This window comes from Eptesicus fuscus, chromosome 10 (assembly GCF_027574615.1).
Source record: "Eptesicus fuscus isolate TK198812 chromosome 10, DD_ASM_mEF_20220401, whole genome shotgun sequence".
NCBI lineage: Eukaryota > Metazoa > Chordata > Mammalia > Chiroptera > Vespertilionidae > Eptesicus > Eptesicus fuscus.
Window position 1 is genome coordinate 53,558,354 of NC_072482.1, and position 26,048 is coordinate 53,584,401.

Genomic DNA, 26,048 nt, shown 5'->3' on the forward strand with positions numbered 1-26,048 from the left:
CTGTGCACGAATTTCGTGCACCGGGCCTCTAGTATATATATATAATCTGTAAGATGGAGTGATTTCCTATAAATATTCCTACCCTATTTATTTAACAAATATGCCTACCCTATTTATTTAAGAAAGGCTGAGGAATCTAAACTCCTAAAGAACACAATACCAGGACAAAACTTTTTTATCCATAGAATAATTCCTTGAAAATAGCTGTTAGATGAAACAACAAAAACTGTTTTCCAAGGTTTTAGCCCTTTTTATTGATTCTCTTTTCTGCATAACCTCTCTCAAAAATTAAATGATACATCTGTTGTTTTTGTGAACACCAGGCTTTCAGCCATGTTCCTAAGGTCCTTGGAAACATTCATTTCTTCCGCTCATCGTGCACAGCTGGGTTGGTGGTGGCATCAGCTCAGAGCTTTTCGGTATCCGCCTTTAAAACAAGCTCAGCGGGCACTGGGAGCTCCTGCTTCACAGCGTGAGCGGCATAGTTAAGGCTGGTATTGCCACTCCAATGCCAATGGCCTGAGAAGGGGTTGTAGATCATTCCTGCCACAGTTTGAACTGACAGACCATCTGAAAAACATATCACAAAGAGTAGATTTAATAAGTATTTACCTTTCAAGAGCCGAGTCTCATGCAACTCTCCATGTTAAACAAGGACGTCCAACTCAACAGGCAAAAACACTTGGTCACCATGTGCCAATCACTCTTTACTGCAGCACAGAACATAAACTCCAAAGCCGACTGCCTGGCCTCAGGCCCCAGCTCTGGCACCTAACAGATGATCCTGGGGAATTCATTTCACCTTTCTCAATGTCAGTTTTCTCCCATGGACAGAACATATAACACACAGTTGTCAGAATTAGATGAGATATGTGTATAAAGTAGCACAGCACTTGGAATTTGGTAAGTACTCAATAAACATTAACTGTTTTTAGAAAATACATACCTGTCAACAAGTGATTGTTCCTATAAAGCATCTTTAAAATATTTTTTCTACTCTGTTTTCAACAAAGTTACTTGCAGAAATCTTTAGAACTTACTATATTGCATTGGACTGATAACATTCCAAGTAAAATCAAGTTTATTGATATATTGTTTATGAACAAAAAACATGAGATATACATGAGTCTAAGTACTTGACAGGAATATCAATTGCCAAATAAATGAACTGATAAACATTATTACTTAACAGGAATCTAACACGTAAGTCCAATGTTCATGATGAGTAAAGCAGAGCTAGGCATTGCAGGGAGTACAAAAAAGAGACATAGTTAAAAAAAAAAAAAAAAGACCTAGTTTGACTTCAAGGATCTTACAAGCCAGAAAGGGGCTTAAAAACACGAAAATAACTATAAGGCATGCTATAAAAAGCATAAAATACATAAAACTTAACAAGGAAGTTCAAAATATATCTGAGTGCCTAGCCAGTGTGGCTCAGTGGTTGAGCATCGACCTATGAGTCAGGAGGTCACTGATTCAATTCCTGGTCAGGGCACATGCCTCGATTGTGGGCTCGATCCCCAATGTAGGGGGCATGCAAGAGGCAGCTGATTGATGGTTCTCTCTCATCACTGATGTTTCCATCTCTCTCTCCCTCTCCCTTCCTCTCTGAAATCAGTAAAAATATTTTAAAAAATTAAAAAAATATATGTATTTGAGTATGGGGGAAATCAGGAAAAATAATATGTACGATAAGCTAATACAAGGAGGGCCTCAAGAGGACAAACTGAGGATGTGTAAATAACAGACATTTGTTCCTCATCCTTAAACATGTGAGGACTAAACAGCCAAAAGGTATTCACTGATCACCTTTGATTTGCTTGGCTCTGGGTTAGGTGCCCCAGGTGAGAGAAAATGGTATCTAATACTTAATCCTAACTTCAAGGAATTTATGATCTAGTTGAGGAGATGAAACCAACATCCAAAGAACTGTGGCCTATTTAAGTGCTAGGTTGTGTGATTATTAATTATAGGTACATTAAACATTTAGCTAGGCCTTGAAAATTCTTAATTGGAAAAATTCTTAATACTTACTTGATTCCAGAATGCTCTCTAGCTTTTCAGGTGAAACAAACTTCTCCCACGTATGAGTGCCTTTTGGTACAATACCTGCAATTTGCTCTGAAAAAACAATTCCCAAGGCATAGGATAGCTGTGTTTTGTTGATTGTAGTAATAAATAAAGAACCACCAGGCTAAAAAATAGAGAGAGAGAGAGAGAAGTAAAATTTTAAATGTCAGGAACATCAGTTAGGTAAAGGCTTCCCTTCCCCCACCCTCTTCCTTTCTTCCAAATAGTAATTTGCTGTTGTTGTTATTAATCCTCACCTGAGGTTATTTTTTCCTTTGCTTTTCAGAGAGAGTAGAAGGGAGGGAGGGAGAGAGAGATACATCGATGTGAGAGAGACATATCGACTGGTTGCCTCCCCCATGTGGGGATCAAATCTGCAACCCAAGTATGTGCCCTTGATTGGTTCAGTGAGCAGGCCAACACTCTAACCACTGAGCCAAGCCAGCCAGGGCCCTTCCAAATAATTTAAGTGCAGTTAAGATACATAAGCATGAATAGAATATAATTTACTAAAATAGTATTTTTTTCCCTGGGGAAATTCATTAATAAAGGCAGTCCACTGCCAATACAGTCACTGAGTTTATGCAACAGTGCTTATAACTCTTAAAATCATACATTACTATGATTTATGTTTATATTATACAGAGGCTCAGTGCACGAAATTCGTGTACTCGGTGGGGGGCAGTGGCTCAGCCTGGTGTGCGCCCTCTTGCAGTCCAGGAGCCGTCAGTCGAACATCCTTAGTGCTACTGCAAAGGCAGGAGAGGCTCCTGTCACCACCGCTGCGCTTGCCAGCCATAAACCTTGCTCAGGGCTTCTGGCTAAGCAGCACTCCCCCTGTGAGAGCGCACTGACCACCAGGGGGCAGCTCCTGAGTTGAGCATCTGCTCCCTGGTGGTCAGTGCACATCATAGCGATCAGTTGAGTGGCATTAGCATATTATTCCTTGATTGGTTGAACAGCTGACTGGATAACTGGACACTTAGCATATTAGGCTTTTATTATATAGGACTAGAGGCCCGGTGCACGAAATTCGTGCACGAGGGTGTGTGTCCCTCAGCCCAGCCTGCACCCTCTCCAATCTGGGACCCCTCGAGGGATATCCAACTGCCCATTTAGGCCCGATCCAGGATTGCTGGTTCCCAACTGCTCGCCTGCCTGCCTTCCTGATTGCTCCTAACCCCTTCTGCCTGCCAGCCTGATCACCCCCTAACCACTCCCCTGCCAGCCTGATTGATACCTAACTGCTCCCCTGCCAGCCTGTTTGCCCCTAACTGCCCTCCCCTGCAGGCCTGGTCACCCCTAACTGCCCTCCCCTGCCGGCCTGGTCACCCCTAACTGCCCTCCCATGCAGGCCCTGTCACCCCCAACTGCCCTCCTCTGCCGGCCTGGTCACCCCTAACAGCCCTCCCCAGCAGGCTTGATCACCCCCAACTGCCCTCCCATGTAGGCCTGGTCCCTCCCAACTGCCCTACCCTGCTGGCCATCTTGTGGTGGCCATCTTGTGTCCAATGGGGGCAGCCATCTTTGACCACATGGGGGCAGCAATCTTGTGTGTTGGAGTGATGGTCAATTTTCATATTATTCTTTTATTAGATAGGATAGAGGCCTGGTGCACAGGTGGGGGCCAGCTGGTTTGCCCTGAAGGGTGTCCTGGATCAGGGTGGGAGTTCCCTTGAGGCGTGGGGCAATCTGGACGAGGGGCCTGTGGTGGTTTGCAGGCCGGCCACGCCCCCCGGCGACCCAAGTGGAGGCCCTGGTAACTGGGATTTATTTATCTTCTATAATTGAAACTTTGTAGCCTTAAGCGGAGCCAAGCCTCCTGCTTGCTCCATGGCCGCAGCCATTTTTGTTGGGATTTATTTATCTTCTATAATTGAAACTTTGTAGCCTTGAGTGGAGGCCTAGGCCGGCCAGGGTGTGAGGAAAGCTTGGCTTCCTCCATTACCGGGGAAACCCAAGCCTCCTGCTCGCTCTGTGGTCACAGCCATCTTGGTTGGATTTATTTGCATACTCGCTCCTGATTGGATGGTGGGCGTGGCTTGTGAGTGTAGCAGAGGTATGGTCAATTTGCATATTATTATTTTATTAGATAGGAGGATACATTGCTTTGTGTATATTAACTACTTAATAATAAAAATATGGAAATGAGATCAGCCTGCTCTTCCTTGTTACATGTCTACATTTATGTTTTAACATGTGTCAATACTGCTTTCCCTCCAGGTGCGTATTCTGTCTAACTTGTTTGGTACAGCGGATAGTTCCACATCTTGTGCAGGCAAGCAATGCCAGTACCTGTTCTTTGAAAAGAACATTAATGATTAAGGCTTGAAATTTTTTCATTTTTATTTTCTTTCATTAGGATTAAGCAGTGATTTTCAACTGGTGTGCTGCAAAAATATTCAAAACATGCAATTCCTGACTATGTAGTCATGGGGACTGACCTCTTTTCCCTTAGATCGTCAAATAGAAAAATGACAACAGCCAACACAACAAGAGCCATTTGGTATGAATTAATCCAAATTATCCCTTTTTTGTTTTTGTCAGATCAGCAAAAATATATATTTTCTGGAGCACCATGAATTTTAGTAATTAGTTTATGTGTGCCATGAGATAAAAAAGGTTAAAAATTGCTGGTATAAAGAATATGAAGAGATCAAGATAAGCACTTTAGATAAATACAAGCCATTTATGAAATTGTTCTGTCTGCCATATTTTAGTGACTATATTGATAGTGTTTCCTATATTTATTCCCACGAATAGCAAGGACATTACCATCTCCTCTTTCATGCATTCTCATTAGCCTGGTGAGGATAAAGAGACTCTCCAAAATAATCATATAACTATATACAGGGTGGGGCAAAAGTAGGCTTACAGTTATTGATATGTGAAAAATAATACCAATGATTAATAAATAATAATACAATAATAAACTGTGTTTTTCAAACTCACAACTGTAAATCCACTTTTGCCCTACCTCATATGTACATGTATAAGAGAAAGAAAGAATATATATCTCAAATACCACCCCAAACCAAAAATAGAAAAAAGAAGGCCCTGAAATATTGCCCAGTCCATTTAAATGAAAAACTGAAATATCAAACACTATTTCATCACACATTATAACTTTTCTCTGTAAAACTCCAGTATTCTAAAACATATTCTTAAGAAGCACTTATATGTCAATTATATCTTAATAGAGCTAGGGGGGGAAATTGCTAAAAATAAGGGAAACTGGGTAAAATGTATATGGGAACACTACTATTTTTGCAACTCTTCTATAAATCTAAAATTATTCAAAAGAAAAACCATTTTTAAAAAGCTCTATTTAGGTAAGGGCTAAAACTAAGCATTGCATTCTTTTAGCTTTTGACCTCAGGGTGTTACCTCCTGAATACATATATAACAGAATCAATATAATAATAATAAAATAATAATAATAATATTTTAGGGAAATTTATTAAAAGAAAATTTGAAATCATTTTCAGAGGACTAAGGCTGCAGAGAATTATAGAACAATAATAATGTAATGGGAAAAAACAGATTTGGAATCAAAAGATGTAGCTTTAAACTGCACTTCAGTACCTAGTGACCTTTGACTTAAAGACCAAATGACCTTTGATATCTCCCAAATCCTGATCCTCACTGATCAAAGGAGGTCATAACAATGCCTGCCTTACCTTCCTTAGTTGTAGGTAAGATCAAGTGAGGTTATATGCATGAAGATTCTTTTAGAAGCTGAAAACTTAAACATATCACATATAGAGTGCTTAACAAATGCTAAGTCAATTTATGCTGATAATGATTTTTATTTATTTTTAAATGTTAATCCAAACAAATTTTTTAGTAATTGTCATTCAATGTCTATTAGGTATTTAACTAGACTATATCAATGGAAAAATATCACTACAAATCTATTGGTTGTATTATAATGTTCAGCACCAACATTGTTCAAGCTCCCTGGACATCAACACACTGGATCTGGAAAACGCTGGTATTGAGGGCAGGCTGAGAGGCAGAAGTAATGTCCAGCAGATACTTCCCCTGGTTCTGGTTTCCAGTATTATGAAGCACTTATTGCTATGGCTATATATACACACTGAAAAGCAAAATCAAACAAGTAAACTCCGAAAGTCTTACTTTTAACACTTGATAGCAGCACTGTATAAATGTTTCTAGGTCAATCACATGCTCTACAACTTCAGAAGCTATGACAGCATCAAATGTTTCTGCAGTCTCTTCCACAATCTCTTCCAGGGAACACGCTCTGTATTCTACCCTCTGATCCAGGACTGGATCAAATGATTTATGGCGCTGTGCTGTTTTAATGTTCTCATCCACAGGATCAATTCCAATAACTGAAGCTCCTAGCCGCCCTAGGGGCTGATGGTATAAAAAAAAAAGTTACCCTCAGGAAGAAAATGGAACAATGTTAGCAATAAAAAGCTTATCAAAAAGGCAACAAGATTAACTATGAGGGGATAAATATTGGAGATTTTTTATGGGAACATGGAAATTCATTATACTATTTTCTCTAGTTTGTACACGTTTGAAAATTTCCATAATAAAAAGCTTAAACATGAGAACAATAATCACAACATAAAACTCATGAAGAACTACTTTCAAATAGTGAAAAAATCGTCTGTATTTTCTAGGTACAATTAATATGCACACAGTACAGTACTGATTTATTTAAAGTGCAATAAATGTAACATATAAAAACAGCAAAACTGTATGATATTCAAACTGCCTAAGAAACAATTTTTTCTTGATAGCTTTTTTCTGTGACTGACTAGAAATGATTCTTCATAGCTAAGTCTTCTTTCAACTTTTATATTCAATCACTTCCCACAAAATGCTCACTTTTAAACACAGCCTTAATATTGATCAAAACTTGTATAGCTTTTATAACTCTTTAGTCAGTAAGTTAAAAGTATAAATCAAATTATTTTAACTTTAGAGACATAAGATCTGCACTAACACACAGAGAAGATTGTAGAATACATATAGTAAAATCTTACTAATTTATAACTTGATATACCACCTATTCTTGAGTCTAAGAGATGTATTTTCACATATTTTACATTTCCTGAAATTTTATAATTGATGTCAGAGAGACCAGCCACATGAAGAACATGTTTTCTATGCATGTGGAACTTAGCTATGCATCTAAGGCCTCTGTCAGGCTCACTCCCAACTTGCTGTTATGGACCTCGACAGACCACGTCGCATTGACCCTTCACTTAGATTTATATCCTATACTGTTGCTTAAAATATCTTTCAGAGATCAGATTATGATGCAGCATTGATAGGAGAATACAAAATAAAGCTACAGTGCATAAATTTACTATAAGCTAAAGCAAATCTTCACAGAGAGAATGAGTATTCTTCCAAGTGCTCTAAAGCACCCGAGAAGGGAAGAGCCCTGCAAGCCGGCAAAACTCTGTTAGGTTTTAATATGGAAGCAAAGGCAAAGGACGGCTTATCATAGCACCCAAACAGTGGAAATTGCCTAATCTCTTGGGATAGAAGAGACACCAAAATTTCCAAAGCTATTCTGTAATAAAAAAGAAAAAAAAATCCTCACTATAATTTTCTGCAATTTTTATATTTTTAAAGAAAACGTTGTGAGTCACTTACTTCAGTTAACAATCCACCACCACAGCCAACATCAAGAATCTTCATCCCAGACAAAGGTTTTCCTGGCTGGTGATTAGCAATTGTTTTTAAAAGATTGTCTCTTTTTAAAAAATTCAAAACATATAAAAATTATTGATTTTTATCAATTAAATCTTAAAAGTGTACATTTTTTCAATGAAATATTAAATTCTCACTTTAAAATGAATTACTCATTTTTTGGGTAAACAGGTCTTTTATTTTCAGAATTAAATAACTGTTTAATTTACAAGGTATTTTTGTTTTTGTTTTAATTCATCTTTATTGAATTTTTTTAAGAGAGAGGAAGGAAGAGGGATAGAGAGATAAAACCTTGTTAAGAGAGAAACATTGATTGGCTGCCTCCTACACGCCCCCCTTGCCCCCTCTACCTTCTCCGCCCAGAGCTAGAGCCTACAATCCAGGCAAGTGCCCTGACCAGGAATCGAACTGGGGACCTCTTGGTTCATTGGTCGATGCCCAACCACTGAGCAGTACCACCTGAGCTAATTTATAAGATATTTTTAATAATCAAAAGCAGGAGGTTTAAAGTAAAGTTCTTGAAATAATCCTATATAATAAAAGTGTAGTATGCAAATTGTCCCCACGACCGGGAGTTGTCCGGGAGTTTGACCAGGGGGCGGGGCCAGCTGGGGGAAGGGAGAGAGTACTTGGCCGGCAGCTGCATGTATTTCGTGCACTGGACCCCTAGTACAGCAATAATTATGACTTGTTAGTTTAAACAGTCATGACCTAAATAAAAACTTTTAAAATAATCTAGTTTAGATTAACCTAATTTATTTGCTTGAGATATCATGTCACCTATTAACTACATTGTCAGTACTTGCTACATCCATTTCATGTCTGCAACAAATAGGTTATTTACAGGGCTTAGAAAAAGCAGATTGGAAATCTATATTTTCAGAATTGGCCTATATTCCCTTCTAAATTGAGTCTTTTTTAATCTTCTAACTTAATGGTGTTTTCATGACCATGTAAATAGGCATCCAAATCAGATAAACTTAATTCTAAGATCACCATAGTAATACTTTTATTATCATACTTAGTCATACTTTAACACATATGCAAACATAAGCACATGCACACACACACTCACACACTGATAGATATATACCTAACAGTATTGAAAACTAAACTTTTAAGTTGTGTTATACATAATAAAGATACCTTAGGATATCTGTTATTCCTATTAAAATTAATTGACTCCTAAGAATAACCTTGATATTGGTCAAATAGATAACTTCAGAATGTTATAACATATTGAAAGGACCCATTTCAAATGAAATCCAATCCATTTTTCACACATCACCCAAAATGACTACCTTACACCATAATTTTGATCATATCATTCCCCTTTGATGGCTTCTAATTACGCTCAGAATAAAATCTAAATTTCTAACCATAACTTGCACTACCCTGGGTGATCTTTTTTAGAACGGTCTAAATGACGGTGTCACGGTAGCCTGAATACAGTAGTTCTCAAGCTGAGAATATATGCGAATTATCTCACCCATCCCTGCAACCAAAACAATAGGTCCAGGGTGAGACCTGAGAATTTTGCTTTTCTAACAAGTTCCCAGGTGATACTGATGTTGTTAGTCCAGGGCCTACACTTTTGAGAACCTCTGATCTAACCTAAAAAACGACATTTTGCTTCTCCCTGCCTTTGTGTTTCCAAAAATTCAGTAATAATAAAAAGATGCCCACATTTCCCTTTGTGCTGCAATGATGAACCAGCAAAAACCAATCAAGTCCCCGAGGGCAGTGTGAGTCTGACATTCTGTATCTATCCCAGTGCCATGCCCATCTCGGCTGCTCAAAAATGTTTAATGAACAAATAAATGAATAAACATAAGAATGAATGAACAATTTCTTTATAAATGGAGTCTAATGAACCCTGGCCTTTACCTCTGACAGCAAACTATAAGTTACTGAAGTACGTGGACTATGTTTCAAATGATGAATGTCTTAGTAGCTTTTATAGTGTCTAGTCCACAAGCTCTAAACAAAGTAAGTTCTTAATAAATATTTGTTGAATTGAACTATCTCAGTAGTATTCCCTTTATCAGAACTGACTAAAGGTCAAAGTTGTTGTAAAATTATCTTGATGCTATAGGACCCTAGTTTCTTTTCATGAGGATTTAATTCTAATTAAGCAGATAACGTCCAAACATGCTTCAAGTTAATTTACAAAAGCACCCTAGAACTTGGATGTTATTTAAAAATTAATGGTTTCAAACAATGGACATTGAAGAGAATCTCCCTAATTTCTAAAGTGAACTTAAAATACAGCATTTTTGAACCTAGGTATAAATCAAGAGAAAAATGAACTGAAAAGAAGATGAATTATTAAAAAGACTTGCATGTTAAAAAGACTTAGAATTTCTGTAACGTTACCTAATAAATGGCACCCTCAGGTCATTCATAGAATGAAGAGGTGCATATACTCCTTGCTCATCCCACCATTTGTGAGCCAGGGCCAGGAAGGTTTTCATCTCACTGCTGTCTACGGTGGTTCGAGAAGTACTGTACAGTCTTGTCCAAGGGTATCTAAGGGGTCAAAATGAAGAGCCAGGCAAAAACTGCAGGTTTTAAAAATGTAACATGAGTATAGTATGTACAAAGATATTCCAATTTATAATTTATTAGATTCTAAATACATGTATTACTCATTTTTGATGCTTCAAAATCAAGTTTCCTTATAATCACACTGCTTAAATTACATTTTATTCACAGATGAAACAATTAATTTGCTTTTGAAGTAAGTTACGCTGAAAATGAAACCACAAAACTTGGCCTTCTGGGTCACATCCTATGTAATAAAAGCCCAGCGACCGAACAGTGGAACAACCAGAACAACTGGTCGACCAGTCGCTATGATGCGCACTGACCACCAGGGGGCAGACGCTCAACACAGGAGCTGCCCCCTGGTGGTCAGTGCACTCCCACAGTGGGAGCAACGCTTGGCTGACCGGAATAAGCGGCGCTCCTACAGCGGGCCGATCCCTGCAGGCCACGTCCCCCACCAGTGCACGAATCCTGTGTACCGCGCCTCTAGTTTAATAATAATAATAGTAGTAGTAATGGTAGCAATAATCATTTATTGAGTACTTACTAAATGTTGTTACTATTTAAGAATTCAACATATGTCAGATCATCTCACCTAATCTTCCCGGCAACTTTACAAGGTAGGTACATACTACTATTATTATCTCACTAGTAGATATTCTGCACTTGGTGCAGGGGGGTCCCTCAGTCCAGCCTGTGCCCTCTCGCAGTCTGGGAGCCCTCGGGGGATGTCCAACTGATGGCTTAGGCCTGCTCCCTGCATCAGTCGGACATCCTTAACGCTGTTGCGGAGGCAGGAGAGGCTACTGCCACTGCGCGCACCAGCCATGAGCCTGGCTTCTGGCTGAGCAGTGTTCCCCCTGTGAGAGCGCACTGACCACCAGGGGGCAGCTCCTGCGTTGAGCAACTGCCCCCTGGTGGTCAGTGCATGTCATAACAACCGGTCATTCGCCATCGGGTGGAAACTGGCTCTCCGACATCCCCCTCCCCCCCCCAGATTGTGAGAGGGTGCAAGCCAGGCCACTGGTGCACGATCGGGGGCTGGGGAAGGACGCAGAAGGTTGGCCAGCCGGGGAGGGACTGCGGGAGGGCTCCAGGGTGTGTCCAGCCCATCTCACTCAGTCCCAATCAGCTGGACTCCAGCAGCAATCTAATCTACCTATTGGAGCATCTGCCCCCTGGTGGTCAGTGCACGTCATAGCGACTGGTCAACCAGTTGAAGTGTCTGCCCCTGGTGGTCAGTGCACATCATAGCGAGAGGCTGAGTGGCCTTAGCATATCATCAGCATATTACACTTTGATTGGTTGAATAGCTGACTGGACAACCGGACACTTAGTATATTAGGCTTTTATTACATAGGATTATCTCTATTACACAGATAATAAAAGGGAAGCTTAGAGAGATTAAGTGGTAGAATCAGGATTTGAAGCCAGATGCCTCCATCTTCTTTTTTTCATTTTGACTGCTATCATCCGAGTCCAAGCTCCCATCATCTCCTATGTTAATCATTATCCTAGCCTGATTAGCCCACCTGCTTCCTACTTCACCCCCCTCCAATCTGCTCTCCATAACTATATACACTTCTCTCCTCATCCTCCCCACTTCAGCTACTTGAGCCTTCTTTTAGTTCTTTGAACTGACCATGCTTGCTTCTTCCTCAGGTACTTTGTATATGTTGTTACCTCTCCCTGAAACATTATTCTCACACTACTAGAGGCCCGGTGCACGAATTTGTGCACAGGTAGGGTCCCTCGGCCTGGCCGACGATCAGGGCCGATTGGGGCCAATCAGGGCAGGCCGGCCGGCTACGGGGAGGGACCACGGGAGATTGGCCGGCCACAAGAGGTTGGCTATGGAAATGCACTGACCACCAGGGGGCAGCTCCTGCATTGAGCATCTGCCCCCCTTGTGGTCAGTGCATCGTCATAGCGACCGGTTGACTGGTCATTCGGTCAACCTGTCATAACGGTCACTAAGGCTTTTATATATATAGATACCCATTCCTTCCTCTATAAACCCATTTAATTCCTTCTCTTCTTTTAGCTCTTAGTTTAAGAGCTCATTGCAGCAATCATTGTTCTTGCACGGGGGCGCAGGACGCTGAGAATCTGGGATTTCTCCGGTTCAGGGCAGCCATTGCTGTTTGCTCCGCCCTGGTGATTCCCAGAGACCCCGCCCCACACAATTTACAACCCCATCCAAGCTGAGAGCATCCGCTTTTGCATATGAATGGCCTGTCCTTTCACCTAAAACAAACTGCAGCTGTGTCAGAGAGCCCCAGAGCTTCCAAAAGAAGGCCCAAGGCCTGGCAGCAGCAGAGGCCTTGCTTCACAGCTGGGCCTCGTCTGGGCACTTCCAAAACCCATACAAAGAGGAGGAATCTGCAGATGTCTCTGTAGCTCCTGCTGGGCGGCCCCAGACAGTGGCTGACCTTGCACCTTCTTGGAGATCCAAGGGCCAGTGTACCCAGTGGTGAGAGTGAGACCATACCAGATTACAACTCTTCACATCCATAAGAGACACACTCAAGGGGCAGACTCAGTGAGCACCAAAGCCCGACTGAAGCAAGTCCTGCCCCATAAGGGTGTCTCCTGCGCAATAGATCTTCCAGTGTAGACACAGCTGGTCATCACTTCCTCCCAGTGATACCAACAGCAATCTACAACAAGACTGTGCAAACAGCCCACAAAGGGGTGCACCAAGAGCATTCACCTCAGGTGACTGGGGAGGCTGAGCCACTGGGCCCTATAAGGACACCAACCACACAAGACCACTCTATCAACTCAAGGAGACTTAGCAGCTATCCAGTACATAGAAACAAACAAAGTGAAGCAGCCAAAATGAGGAGACAAAGAAACAAGTCACAAATGAAAGAAATGGATGAAAGCAAAAGACTGGATATAGAGTTCAAAACCACGGTTATAAGGTTACTCAAGAATCTTCTAGAAACCTCTGAGAAATTTAGTGAGACCCTCAAGGATATGAAAAAGGACCAATCAGAAATCAAGCATACACTAACTGAAATAAAGAATAATATCAGGGATCCAACAGCAGACTAGAGGATCCCAAGAATCAAGTCAAAGATTTGAAATACTAAGAAGCAAAAAACACCCAACTGGAAAAGAAAAAAGAATACAAAAATATGAAGATAGTGTAAGAAGCCTCTGGGACAACTTTAAGAGTACCAACATCCGAATTATGGGGGTACCAGAACAAGAGAGAGAGCAAGATATTGAAAACCTATTTGAAGAAATAATGACAGAAAACTTCCCCCACCTGGTGAAAGAAATAGACTTACAAGTCCAGGAAGCGCAGAGAACCCCAAACAAGAGGAATCCAAAGAGTACCACACCACGACACATCATAATTAAAATGCCAAGAGCAAAAGACAAAGAGAGAATCTTAAAAGCAGCAAGAGAAAAACAGTTAATTACCTACAAGGAAGTACCCATACGACTGTCAGCTGATTTCTCAACAGAAACTATGCAGGCCAGAAGGGAGTGGCAAGAAATGATGATGAATAGCAAGTGATGAATAGCAAGAACCTACAACCAAGATTACTCTACCCAGCAAGGCTATCATTCAGTATTGAAGGTCAGATAAAGAGCTTCAAAGATAAGAAAAAACTAAAGGAGTTCATCACTACCAAACCAGTATTATATGAAATGCTTGCTGAAGGGTATTCTCTTAAGAAGAGGAAGAAAAAGGTAAAGATAAAAATTATGAACAACAAAATGACAACAAATACATATCTATCAACAAGTGAATCTAAAAATCAAGTGAATAAAAAATCTGAAGAACAGAATAAACTGGTGAATATAATAGAATCAGGGGCATAGAAAGGGAGTAGACTGACAATTCTTGGGGAGGAAGGGGGTGTGGGGGGTGCGGGAAGAGATTAGACAAAAATCTTACACCTATGGACGAGGACAATGTGTGGGGTAAGGGCATGGGGTGGGGTGGGAACTGGGTGGAGGGGAGCTATGGGGGGGGGGGGAGAGGAACAACTGCAATAATCTGAACAATAAAGGTTTATTAAAAAAAACACAAGAATATGTAGATAAATAAAAGTACCTTAATCAAATCATGTGAGCTATTCAATACTGACTGGGTTATTAAACACAACCAATATAAAACTATTATTTACATAATGTAAATATTTGCCACAGTAATGAATAAACTTACCTGTAACTTTTCATTGTATTCAAGCAGGCAAAAGTCATTCTATAGGATTTGAACCACATGATCCTGTATTTACTGAAAACCCATGGTTTAATTTGTAGAGTCCAACTGAGCTGATTCTCTAGATAAATTGGAAAAAAATTAAATGTTTAGAGAAAGCACAGTATGAATCCTTAACCCTTTGCACTCGATTGCTTTTTTCTCGATTCCTTTATTCTACTCGGGATTTAATTTTTTAAATACCCCAGATTTTACAAAGCGTGGCAGTAGAATAAAAAACTGGAGTTTCTTTTCATACAAACTTATTTATTTGGATTTTTTTATATTTCAAATTATTGATACATTCAAAGAGTATAAAAAGAGCTGCTACCGATGCTAACCGTGTCGAGTCACACTCGACATCCGAGTGCAAAAGGTTAATATACATGTACTTGAAGAAACTAAAAGGTTTTTTTAATTTTGGATTTTATTCTAAAATATAAAATAAAGGTCTTGCATTCCACCATCTAACTCTAATCAGACATTTCTGAAATTGTAGTTGGCAAACGTAAGTATGCATATGTAAAAGTTTTCTCACACCATTAGTTTTTGCATCCACATTAAGCTGCACCAAATTATAAAAAATGATATTCAAATTAAAACTATATTACCTTTTAAGGGGAGAAATGAGGACATCTGTATTAGTGTCAACTATTAAATAGGGTCAAAAAACTACATTACCTTTTAAATTAGGGTAATACTGATTCTGAGATTATATGTCAAAACTAATTCAAATTCTGTCACTTCCATGTTAGCTACATAAAATGGACATATACATATGCTCAACACCCTTTACAGAAGAAAAAACTGTCGTATAAAACATTTTAAAATAGCACTCATCTAGTCCATATATTCAAACTTACGTAGGAACCTGCTTTATGAGCTACTTACTCTGCTGCAGAACATTCAACTGTTCAAAAGCATTTAGACAAAGTATACCTTATAGCAAAGAAAATTACCATGCTCGTTACATTATGATAAGAAGGACAATCCACCAAGAAAATAAACCAATCCTAAATGTGTATGTACCAAACAAGGCTTTCAAAACACGTGAAGCAAAAATAGAACTAAGAGGAGAAATAAATCTATAACTATATTTGGAAACTTCAACACCCCTTTCTCAGTAATTGATAGTACCACTAGACAGAAAATCAACAAGGACACAGAACTGAATAACACCATCCTACCTAATAAAATGGTAATATGTAAATTACCATCACTCCGCTATGCCCACAATTGGGCCAGCGGGAGGCGCAGGGGGCGGGACTCGGGGTGGCCGGGGTAGCCGATTGGGCCAGCGGGACGCTGAGCTCAGTCACCAGCGGCGGCGCGAGCTCAGCGTCTGTGCCATGCCTGTGCTGCGGCAAAGAAGGGGCCTCTGGGGCAGCGAGCTCATGTCCCGCCGCAGACCATCAAAAGCGTGGGAGCTGGGTGCCTGTCTGCTCCAGCACCAGGCCTTTCAGAAGCCTCCACCTAGCCGGAGGCTTCCGAAAGGCCTGGTACACCAGCGGACAGGCACCCAGCTCCCCCGCAATCGAAAGCGAAAGCGTGTAGGGGACCCTACACGTGCATGATTCAATCATGCACTGGGCCTCTAGTCAACCAATAAGATCTAATTGAATTTTTTTAAATTCTTACCTGAGGATATGTTTATTGATTTCAGAGAGGAGCGGGGGGGGGGGGGGGGGGAGGGTGGGCGGGAGGGAGAGAAACATTGATTGGTACACGCCACAACTAGGAATCGAACCCAAAACTTTGGTATGTGCCCTGACCAGAAATCAAACTCGCAACCTTTCTGATGTATGGGATGAAACTCCAACCAACTGAGCCACCCGGCCAAGGCACAATCTAATTGAAATTTATAAAACATTCTACCCAAACAAAAATAAAATGTATATTCTTTCAAGTATGTATGGAGCATTCATAATGATAGACGATATCCTGGGATATAAAAGAAACCTTCACAACTTTAAGAGAAGTGAAATCATATAAACTATGTTCTCTGACTGTAGTGGACTCAAACTAGAAATAAATAACAGAAAGATAACATGAAAATAACAAAACACTTAGGAATTAAACAACACAATTCTAAACAATCCATGAGTCAAGACAAAGTCTCAGGGAAACAAAACTGAAATAAAGTAAAAGACACAATATATAAAAATCTATAGACATAGTAAAGCAGTATTTAAAGGGAAATTTATAGCACTAAATATGCATATTAGAAAAAAGGAAAGGTCTCAAGTCAACAATCTAAATTACCACCTCAACAAACTAGAAAAAGGAAAGTAAAATAAACCCAAAGCAAGCAGACAAAAGAAAATAATGATAAAAGTAGATATTAATGCCCTAGCTGGTTTGGCTCAGTGGATACAGCATCGGCCTGTGGACTGAAGGGTCCCGGGTTCGATTCTGGTCAAGGGCACATGCTTGGGGTTGTGGACTTGGTCCCCAGTAGGAGGTGTGCAGGAGGCAGCCAATCAATGATTATCTCTCATCATTGATGTTTCCATCTTTCTGTCCCTCTCCCTTCCTCTCTGAAATCAATAAAAATGCATTTTTTTAAAAGGTACATACTGTACAATTCCATTTATATAACACTGCTGAAATGACAAAATTCTAGTAATAAAGAACAGATCAGAGATTGCCAAGGGTTAAGGTTGGGGTTAGGGTCTGACTGTAAAGGAGTGGTACCTTGAAATTTCTCTGTGATTATGGAACAGCTCTGTGTATCCTGATTATGGTAGCTGATACACAAATTTCTACATGTGGTCACACACAAACACACACACCAATGTAAATGTGGCAAAACCCAAATTAGGTCTGTACTTTAGTTAACTGTTTTATATTAATGTCAATTGTTGTTTTGACAATGTATTATAGTTAGGTTAAGATGTTATCACTAAGAAATTGGTGAAGGGCATATGAAAATTTCTCTACTATCTTTGCAACTTCTTGTCTTAAATTATTTCAAAATAAAAATTTTATTGATTGATTTTAGAGAGAGAGAGGAAGAGGGAGAGAGGGATGTTGGGGAGAGAGAGAGGAAGGGAGAAATCCATTTGTTGTTCCACAAATTTATGCATTCATTGGTTGAGTGTTTTTTTTGTTTGTTTTTTGGTGATCCTCACCTGAGGATATTTTTTCCATTGACTTTTAGAAAGAGTGGAAAGGGGTGGGGGGGAGGGAGAGAACATCAATGTGAGAGAGACACATTGGTTGCCTCCCGCACATGTCCAACTGGCACTAGGCAACAAGCCTGCAAACCAGGTATGTGCCCTTGACCAGTAATCAAACCCATGATCTTTGGATGCGGGTGGATGCTCTAACCACTGAGAAACACGGGTCAGGGCTCATTGGTTGATTCTTGTATGTGCCCTGACCGGGGATTAAACCCACAATCTTGGTGTGTAGGGATGATGCTCTAATCTGGCCAGGGCCAAGGTCAAAACAAAAGGTTTTAAATTAAAAGTACAAAGAGGCACCCTAGCTGGTTTTGGCTCAGTGGATAGAGCATCGGCCTGCGGACTGAAGGGTCCCGGGTTTGATTCTGGTCAAAGGGCACATGCCCAGGTTGCAGGCTCGATTCCCCAGTAAAGGGTGTGCAGAAGGCAGCCAATCAATGATTCTTTCTCATCATTGATGTTTCTACATCTCTCTCCCTCTCCCTTCCTCTCTGAAATAAATAGGAGTATATTAAAAAAATAAATAAAAAGTACAGAGAGACTCACTACAAAGCATCTCTCTTATCCCCTGACTCCAGTTATCCAGTTTCCGTCTCTGGAGGCAACCAATGTTACTAGATTTGTATGTAAGCTTCCAGCGATATTTTACACATATATAATTTTTGTTTATCAATTTCTCTCTTATTTTAATACAAAATATAACACATAAAATGTTAAAAATGTTAAAATGTAACACATTCTTCTACACCTTACTTTTTTTTACCTAACAATGTATTTTAGGAGGTTTTTTTCATAACAAAGAACATCCTTTTTTAGGGCTGCATGGTAACCCATTATACGCGTATCTCATAATTTACTTGCACAGTCCCCTATTAATGGACATTTGTTTAGGTTATTTCTAATTTCTTGCTATTCCAAAAACATAAGACTGAATTACATAAGTAATTTCATATATGTATGCATGTTTGAGAGTACCTATAGATAAAATCCCAGGAATTGTGTCAAATGGCATGTACTTGCCACTGACAGATGTTTAAACCCATGGAAAATAGATGAGAATTTCTAATGTTGGTTTCCCCACAGTGATAACACATTGATAGTCACCATGCAATGTATTATCAAACCTTTTTATCTTTGCTAATCTAATAGAAGAAAATGGTATCTCCAAGTCGTGCTAATTTATCATGAGTTTGTATCTTTTCTTAAGTATAATGGTGTGATGGTCTGAATGTTTGTGTCTTAACCCGCCCCCCCCCCCAATTTCATATTGTAACCCCCAAGGTGATGGCATTTGATGGGGCCTTTGCAAGGTGACTAGCTCATGAGGGTGGAGCCCTCATGATTGGTTTGGTGGCCTTATAAAAGAGCTCCCAGAGGACAGAGCAAGAAGGCTGTATCTCTGAACCAGGAAGTGGGCACTCACTAGACACAGAATCTTGGGTTTCCCAGTCTTCAGAACTATTTAAAAAAAAAAAATCTGTAATTGCTAAGTCAGCCAGCCTGTATTTTATTACAGCAATTCCAAGACAAATGGTTATTTATATTTCATGTCTTGTCTTTATCTGTACTACCTACCTACCTGACTACCTTTTAAGACCCAGTTCAAATACGACCTCCTTTATGACTTTAGGTAGGTAAATGAGATATTAGATAATTATGTAAACTGTAACATATAGGTAAGGAATAAGGTATTATTATGAAACTGAGCCTTAGAGCCTTCCTGCTCTCTACTCAGTCATGACCCCTCTCTCTCTCTCACCGCCCCTCTTACCTCCCTCATATCTGGCAAATTAGTCTCAGTCATTAGTATTGCCAGAACTCTCAAGGGCTTTAAAAAACACCTCATCATAATTGAGAGAAACAATTCAGTTTGTATTAATAAATAGGATGCTACCAATTCCTTCTCTACCAGAATCTGTAATTATTCTTGTATTTGAGATTTTAAAGTAATGGAGGGAAATTTCATTTACTTCAAAAGTCATTTATCCAGCCCCTATAAGGTATTGATAGTGAACAAAACCCATACTCTGCCAATATCTTAGGCCAGCAATCATCATTTATTATCTGAACTACTCTAAGGCCTCATGGAGCCTAGTCTTGCCTGCCTCTGTGCCACTTTCTATACAACTGCCAAGGGTTAGCCTAAACCGGTGTGGCTCAGTGGAGAGAGCGTCGGTCTGCGGACTGAAAGGTCCCAGGTTCGATTCCGGTCAAGGGCATGTACATTGGTTGCGGGCACATCCCCGGTGGGGGGTGTGCAGGAGGCAGCTGGTCGATGTATCTCTCTCATCGATGTTTCTAGCTCTCTATCCCTCTCCCTTTCTCTCTGTGAAAAATCAATAAAATATATTTTTTTAAAAAACTGCCAAGGGTTAGTTCTTTATTTTTTTATTTTTTTTTTATTTTTTTTTTTTTTTAAATATATTTTATTGATTTTTTACAGAGAGGAAGAGAAGAGGGATAGAGAGTTAGAAACATCGATGAGAGAGAGACATCGATCAGCTGCCTCCTGCACACCCCCCACTGGGGATGTGCCCGCAACCAAGGTACATGCCCCTGACCGGAATCGAACCTGGGACCCTTCAGTCCACAGGCCGACGCTCTATCCACTGAGCCAAACCGGTCTCGGCTAGTTCTTTATTTTTAAAAAAATATATATTTTATTGATTCCAGAGAGGAAGGGAAACGGAGAGAGAGATAGAAACATGGATAATGGGAGAGAATCATCCATTGGCTGCCTCCTGCACAGTCCCCACTGGGGATCAAGCCTGCAACCCGGGCATGTGCCCTGAACGGGGATCGATCCGTGACCTCCTGGTTCATAAGTCAACTCTCAACCACTGAGCCACGCCAGCCAGGCCAAGTGTTATTTCTTAAAAACAAGCCTGATTATGTTGCTGCTTCTGTCATTTCCCACTGTCCTCAAAATAGTCAACCACAGGAGGAACACTTGTCATGGCCTAAAAGGACTTGTCATGGCCTAAAAAAGTCTCCTCTCTCATCCCTTGTCACTCTCTGCCCTCATTTGCAGCCCTCCATCTACACTACTTTTCAAGGAACACTTGGCCGTTTCCCAGAAACCTCCTCACAGATATTCAAGCTGGTGCCTTTGGCCACTCTACCTGCTTCTAAAACTGGCCAACTCCTTCAAGACAACTCCCTACGTAACTGTTTAAGAGGATTACCTGATCCCAAATATGTATTAGGTGCTCCTTCTATGTTCACTCCCAATATTTAGAAATAGTTATATTGTATTTTTTTCTAAATTTCTGATTATAAAAAACATGTTTACTGAAAAAAATTCCAAAAAGTATATGACTAAATGATCACCAACTCTACCACAGATAGTCACTACTAAAATTTTTATGTATCTCTAGTCTCTATCTCCATCTATATAGCTCTAAGTTCATAATACACACTGATTTAATACTATATCCTAATAATTTTTCCAGGTGGATACACATTGATTTAAATCATTCCTTTTTATTTTTTTAATCCTCACCCAAGAACATGGTTTTACTAGAGGCCTGGTGCACGAAATTCGTGCACTGGAGGCGGGGGGGGGGGGGAGGGAGGAGGGGTCCCTCAGCCCAGCCTGCACCTTCTCGCAGTCTGGGACCCCTCGCTCCTTACCACCAACCTGCAGCAGAGGCAGGAGACTCCCGCCATAACCACTGCACTTGCCAGCCAGGCTCCCGCTGCGCTCACCAGCCATGAGCCAGGCTTCTGGCTGAGCGGTGCTCCCCCTGTGGGAGCGCACTGACCACCAGGGGGCAGCTCCTGTGTTGAGCTTCTGGCCCTTGGTGGTCAGTGCGCATCATAGCCACGGGACATCCCGTCCCGTCAATTTGCATATTAGGGTTTTATTATATAGGATTGATTTGAGAGAGGAATGGGGGGCGAGAGAGAGGGGGAGAGAGCTCCATTGGTTGCCTCCAGTAGATGCTCCCACCAGGGATTGAACCCAAAATCTAGGTATGTGTCCTGACCAGGAATCCAACCTGCAATCCTTTTGGGATATAGGACTACACTTCAACCAAGCCACCCCGCCAGGGCTCAATCACCCTTTTTGTTGGCTAGACTAGTTTTCACTGTATGAGAGGACCAACGTTGACTTCATTGGTGGGCCTTTCAGTTTCCTTTTTTTGGTCATTATATCCTAATCTTAGTTGGTATCCTAACATTTTTAGAGGCCCTTGAGCTATCATTCATTTTAAAATTCCCAGTGCCTGGCATACAGTATTTATTAAATGAGCTTCATTAAAGAATGAACTTAACTTTCTGGTTAACATTGGGAGCAAATAATCTATTTTCTACAAACATCAAGTATAGTGCATTATTTTCTTAATCTCTGCCAATAGTCTGTTGAATTAACCTATTAATCAAAAAGTGGTATAGCTGCCTTAAATTATTCCTGAAGAGTGGCGAGATAAGTGCAAACAAGACACAATACAACGTTATTGTGTTTGTATAACTAAGACAGCGGCTGGCGTCCCTTCCCGCGGCCAAGGAAGAACGCACACAACGACCTTGAGACTCGGGCGCGCAAGGCAGCCGCCGGCTCCCAAGGAACTCACACAACCAAATGGAGACAAAAGCCCTGGATCTACGGCGGAGGTCCGCGGGCTGCGCTCCCCAGGACGAGTCCTCAGCTCTTCTTCCCGGCCTCTGGGAAGGGGAGGGCGACAGCCCTGGCCGGCCATTCCGCCAACAGCGAGGCCAGGGCGGTAGGCAAGGGTCTCTTCCCGAGCCCGCGCGGAGCCCAGCGTCTGCCTGCCGCCCTCTCCGCGCCTGCGCACAGCAGGTCCGCCCGGTGGGCGCGTGTGGGGGGACCTCGGCACCTACTCACCCGCCGACGGGGTTAAGCGAGAACAGTCGGCCTGTGTACCCCGGCACCTAGATTTAAACACTCCTAAAGAACGGCTCCCGCAGGAGCGCAGCTTGCGGACCACCCACATCGCGACACAGGTTCCACGTCTTTTCCGGTCCCTCCGGTACAAGTTCCCCAACAGAAAGGTTCCGAGATCCACTCTCGCGCAGTCGAAGAGTCCATCTAATCACGGTTGCACTTAGTGGATGTTTTATATATAGTTATTCACCCTCAACGTGTCAAATTGTGTATGCCATTAAACTATAGAATGTTTCTATTATCATAAACGAACTTAAAGATGCTTCTATTATTCCTGTCCCTATATGACATCATAGCCAAAGTAGCCATCAATCATGTTACTGCTTCCTGCTGCGTCCTAGCTTTTCTTTTATTCCCTGGTAGCTCTATTTCATATTTAACAGATGTCTCATAGGGGATTTATACCCGTTAGACACTCTTAGAATCATAAAAGCATGGAAACACTTCTCTAAAGAAAGAATTGTCAAGGTCAATGTCAGAGGGCCAAAAGTCTAAATTGAGTATTTTCTTCAAGCGACCTGATAATATTCTGGACAAGGGCATACATTATATAGCAGGAGACTGTTAATTACCCAGGCTAGTCAAACTTCATTTAGAGCAAGAACGGTGATTTGTAACATTTTACCTCTAAATATATAAAAGCCTTTCCTTGGGTAAGAAAAATAAATTTCCAGCATTAAAGGTAAAAAAAATCATTGTACATTTTCAAAGGGCTTTTTGAATTAGTGAAATTTACATAGCTCAGTAATGGCCTTTCACTTATGGCTTCTTAGTAAAATATTGACCTCATTCTAAGAGTGGTTGTGGACCTCAGCCATCTCTTCACAGCTCCTCTCTCAAGATGGCAGAAAGATCTGCATAAAAGATCCTTTAGCATGTGTTAAATATTTGCTGGAGTAACAGATCCAAGAAAAAAAGCCAAGTGCATGATTAAGTTCTAAGAGCTTTATTTAAATGTACTCGCTTTTAATGTTACCACCTCACTGAGCTTCAGAGCCTTCCACATTTTCAGTTCAACAAAGGCAATCAGTAATTTGTCTATCAAAAGCTTCTTGAATACCCGCTAGTTTAACTCAGATAAGCAAAACTAGCTCATACGGTTTTTCTCTACAAACGCAAAAGGCTTTCCCAGACACCTAAACCTGAGTTGTTCTGAAAGGATTTGCAGTTGTTATATGGTACATAGCCATTGTTGGAGCTATGGTATCGCCCATAAATGTGTTGTCAACTAGTCTACAATTTTATTATAAAACTAAAAATCTTTAATAATTTTTAAATTCAATTTTACATAAACTTTTCATTCAAGTTAAGGGTAATGTGCTCCCTTACAGCTAACAGCTTTATTCCTTTAAAATGATATACTACTATATACAGAGTTTAACTGGTAAATTTTCATTTATAAAATTTCACATAAATTGGTTAACTAGAATTATTAGAATAATTTTAACTTAGCATAATCAGAATGTGGCAGATTTGACCTATGTGTGTTTAGAAAACTCTATACCTGATAAACCTTTATGGTATAAATGTAACTCAGACATGCCATGTTAGCCCTGGCTGTGTATTTCAGTGGATAGAGCTTCAGCCTACACATGGGTCTCAGAAGGGTCTTGAGGCATGCCCCTGGTCAAGGGCATGTACCTCGGTTGTGGGTTCAGTCCCAGTCGGGACCATTCAGACAAGCAATCGATGTTGATTTTTCTCTCTGTCCTCCTCTCTTCCCCCTCCCTCCCACTCTGTCTGAAAATCAATGGAAAAAGTATCCTTGGGTGAGGATTTTAAAAAATAAAAAATAAAAATAAATGCCATGTTAAACTGATACAAACCTGAATAATACAGCATGAGTTATTTTAGGACTAATAAAAAGCCCATTTTCTCATTTAGGTTTAGACTTTACAACCAAATTCTACTTAATATTGAAGAACTTAAGGGCTTTAAGTGTTAAAGATCTTGGAAATAACCTAATTCCACCTTTATATAGTTGAAGAAATTAAGGCCCATATGAGTAAGTGATTTGCCCGAAATACATCAAGTATTAGAGCTAGGACAATCCAATATATCCCTATTTCCATTAAACCATGCTTAGTAGACCATTTTAGAAACTTCGGTAAATTAAAATAGATTTTAATATATGTGACAGAAGAAAAACTCAGTTAAAATGAAAAGATTTCCAGAAGACTATTATAGGAACTTTAGAACTTACATAATTCCTATGTAAAAAGAAACTATGTTTGTGAAATTCACCTATTGTATATTAGAAAGATGCTAAAAAAGATATTTTACAATGGCAGAAAACATACACTGAGATTCCACACCAATTTTTATTTATATTTTGGGGCCTAAGACAAATCTTATAATTACTTCTTCCAAATTACATTTTATGCTCTAAATGGTGTGGTTCACCCCCATTCCACAAGAACAAATATGATGAATACACTAGAAATGTTTTTTTAAAAAATTCTTAAGACAGTTTTTATTAACTAATCCAGACCAATGATTGTCTCAAAAGCGGAACCTATTAATTTTCTGGTGGTGTTATTTAGAAGATTTCATAATTAAATTATACATTTAATGAACTTATGTGTAAGTTTTAGCATTCACATCCCAAATCATGGAAGACCTATTTTATAAAATCTTACCATTCAAGGTAAACATACTTCATTACATGTCAATGAAATGATGAATTCTCTAAATTATCCATAAAAAACAAAACAAATATCTATAACACTAATGTGTCTACTAATAATCACACACATCATGACTGTGTTTTAAAAAATATCTACAGATTTAATAAGAGACTTGCATATTATGGCAGAGTAAATAAAGCTTTCAAATACTGCTTTTGGCTCTAGTTCATATCTTGCCCAAAAATGTGCATATCATAGCCAGCAGAACTTTTCCGTAGAATTTTATTTTGAAAATATTATTTCACTTGAAGATTGATCTAAAAAACATTTTAAGATATGAAAATGTTATACAACTTATCTATTACAAATTAATTGAGTAATTCTACAATTAGGTATACCATGTTAGCTCACCTACATAAAAAATATTGCACACTTTCCTTTATTTTGTCTCCAGATGTGACTGATGTCTAAACTATATAGAATTCTAAACTATTTAAAAGTTATTCTGTGAAATGTCAACTTTATAAATATCAGAACTGAATGCACTGTAAAACAACCATTTTGGTAAACATGCATTTATTCACAGTTGATTTATTTCCTCTAGATAAATGCATAATTGCTCAAAATTATTTAAGAACTATGTAGAGGTACAAGAGCACACTATACAAATCTATTTCTATCTTCGTTTTGAGGAAATACTGATCTTGGCAAAATTCTGGCTTATTTTAAAATTAACTATTGCTGGTAAAAAGGCATACTTTAAAACATTTCTGTGACCTGCACCTGTTCTT

At 39.9% G+C, this 26,048-nt stretch overlaps 1 protein-coding gene across 3 annotated transcripts; it reads right to left on the reverse strand.

Annotated features, from left to right (window-relative positions):
• Positions 1–229: 229 nt before the first annotated feature.
• On the reverse strand, positions 230–22,774 carry COQ3 (coenzyme Q3, methyltransferase). Of its 3 annotated transcripts, none has more exons than XM_054722031.1 (7): positions 22,571–22,774; positions 14,501–14,618; positions 10,144–10,296; positions 7,711–7,810; positions 6,211–6,453; positions 2,035–2,194; positions 230–570 (listed from the first exon to the last, which is right to left on the reverse strand). In XM_054722031.1, the coding sequence occupies exons 1-7, from the start codon at positions 22,677–22,679 to the stop codon at positions 407–409; spliced, it is 1,047 nt and encodes a 348-aa protein (XP_054578006.1). In that variant the 5' UTR covers positions 22,680–22,774; the 3' UTR covers positions 230–406. The 3 variants fall into 3 exon arrangements, with proteins under 3 accessions (XP_054578006.1, XP_054578007.1, XP_054578008.1); XM_054722032.1 differs by lacking the exon at positions 22,571–22,774 and adding an exon at positions 22,332–22,521; XM_054722033.1 differs by lacking the exon at positions 22,571–22,774 and adding an exon at positions 22,299–22,336.
• Between the last annotated feature and the right edge of the window lie 3,274 nt (positions 22,775–26,048).

Bases quoted from the DNA above. Each gene is read 5' to 3' on its own strand.
- COQ3 (XM_054722031.1), bottom strand. From the start codon at position 22,679: ATGTGGGTGGTCCGCAAGCTGCGCTCCTGCGGGAGCCGTTCTTTAGGA. The intron at 10,297-14,500 runs GTAAGTTTATTC...TTGACCCCTTAG, and splicing joins AATACAATGAAAAGTTACAG to ATACCCTTGGACAAGACTGT. The intron at 2,195-6,210 runs GTAAGACTTTCG...TCTATTTTTTAG, and splicing joins GCTGCTATCAAGTGTTAAAA to CCTGGTGGTTCTTTATTTAT.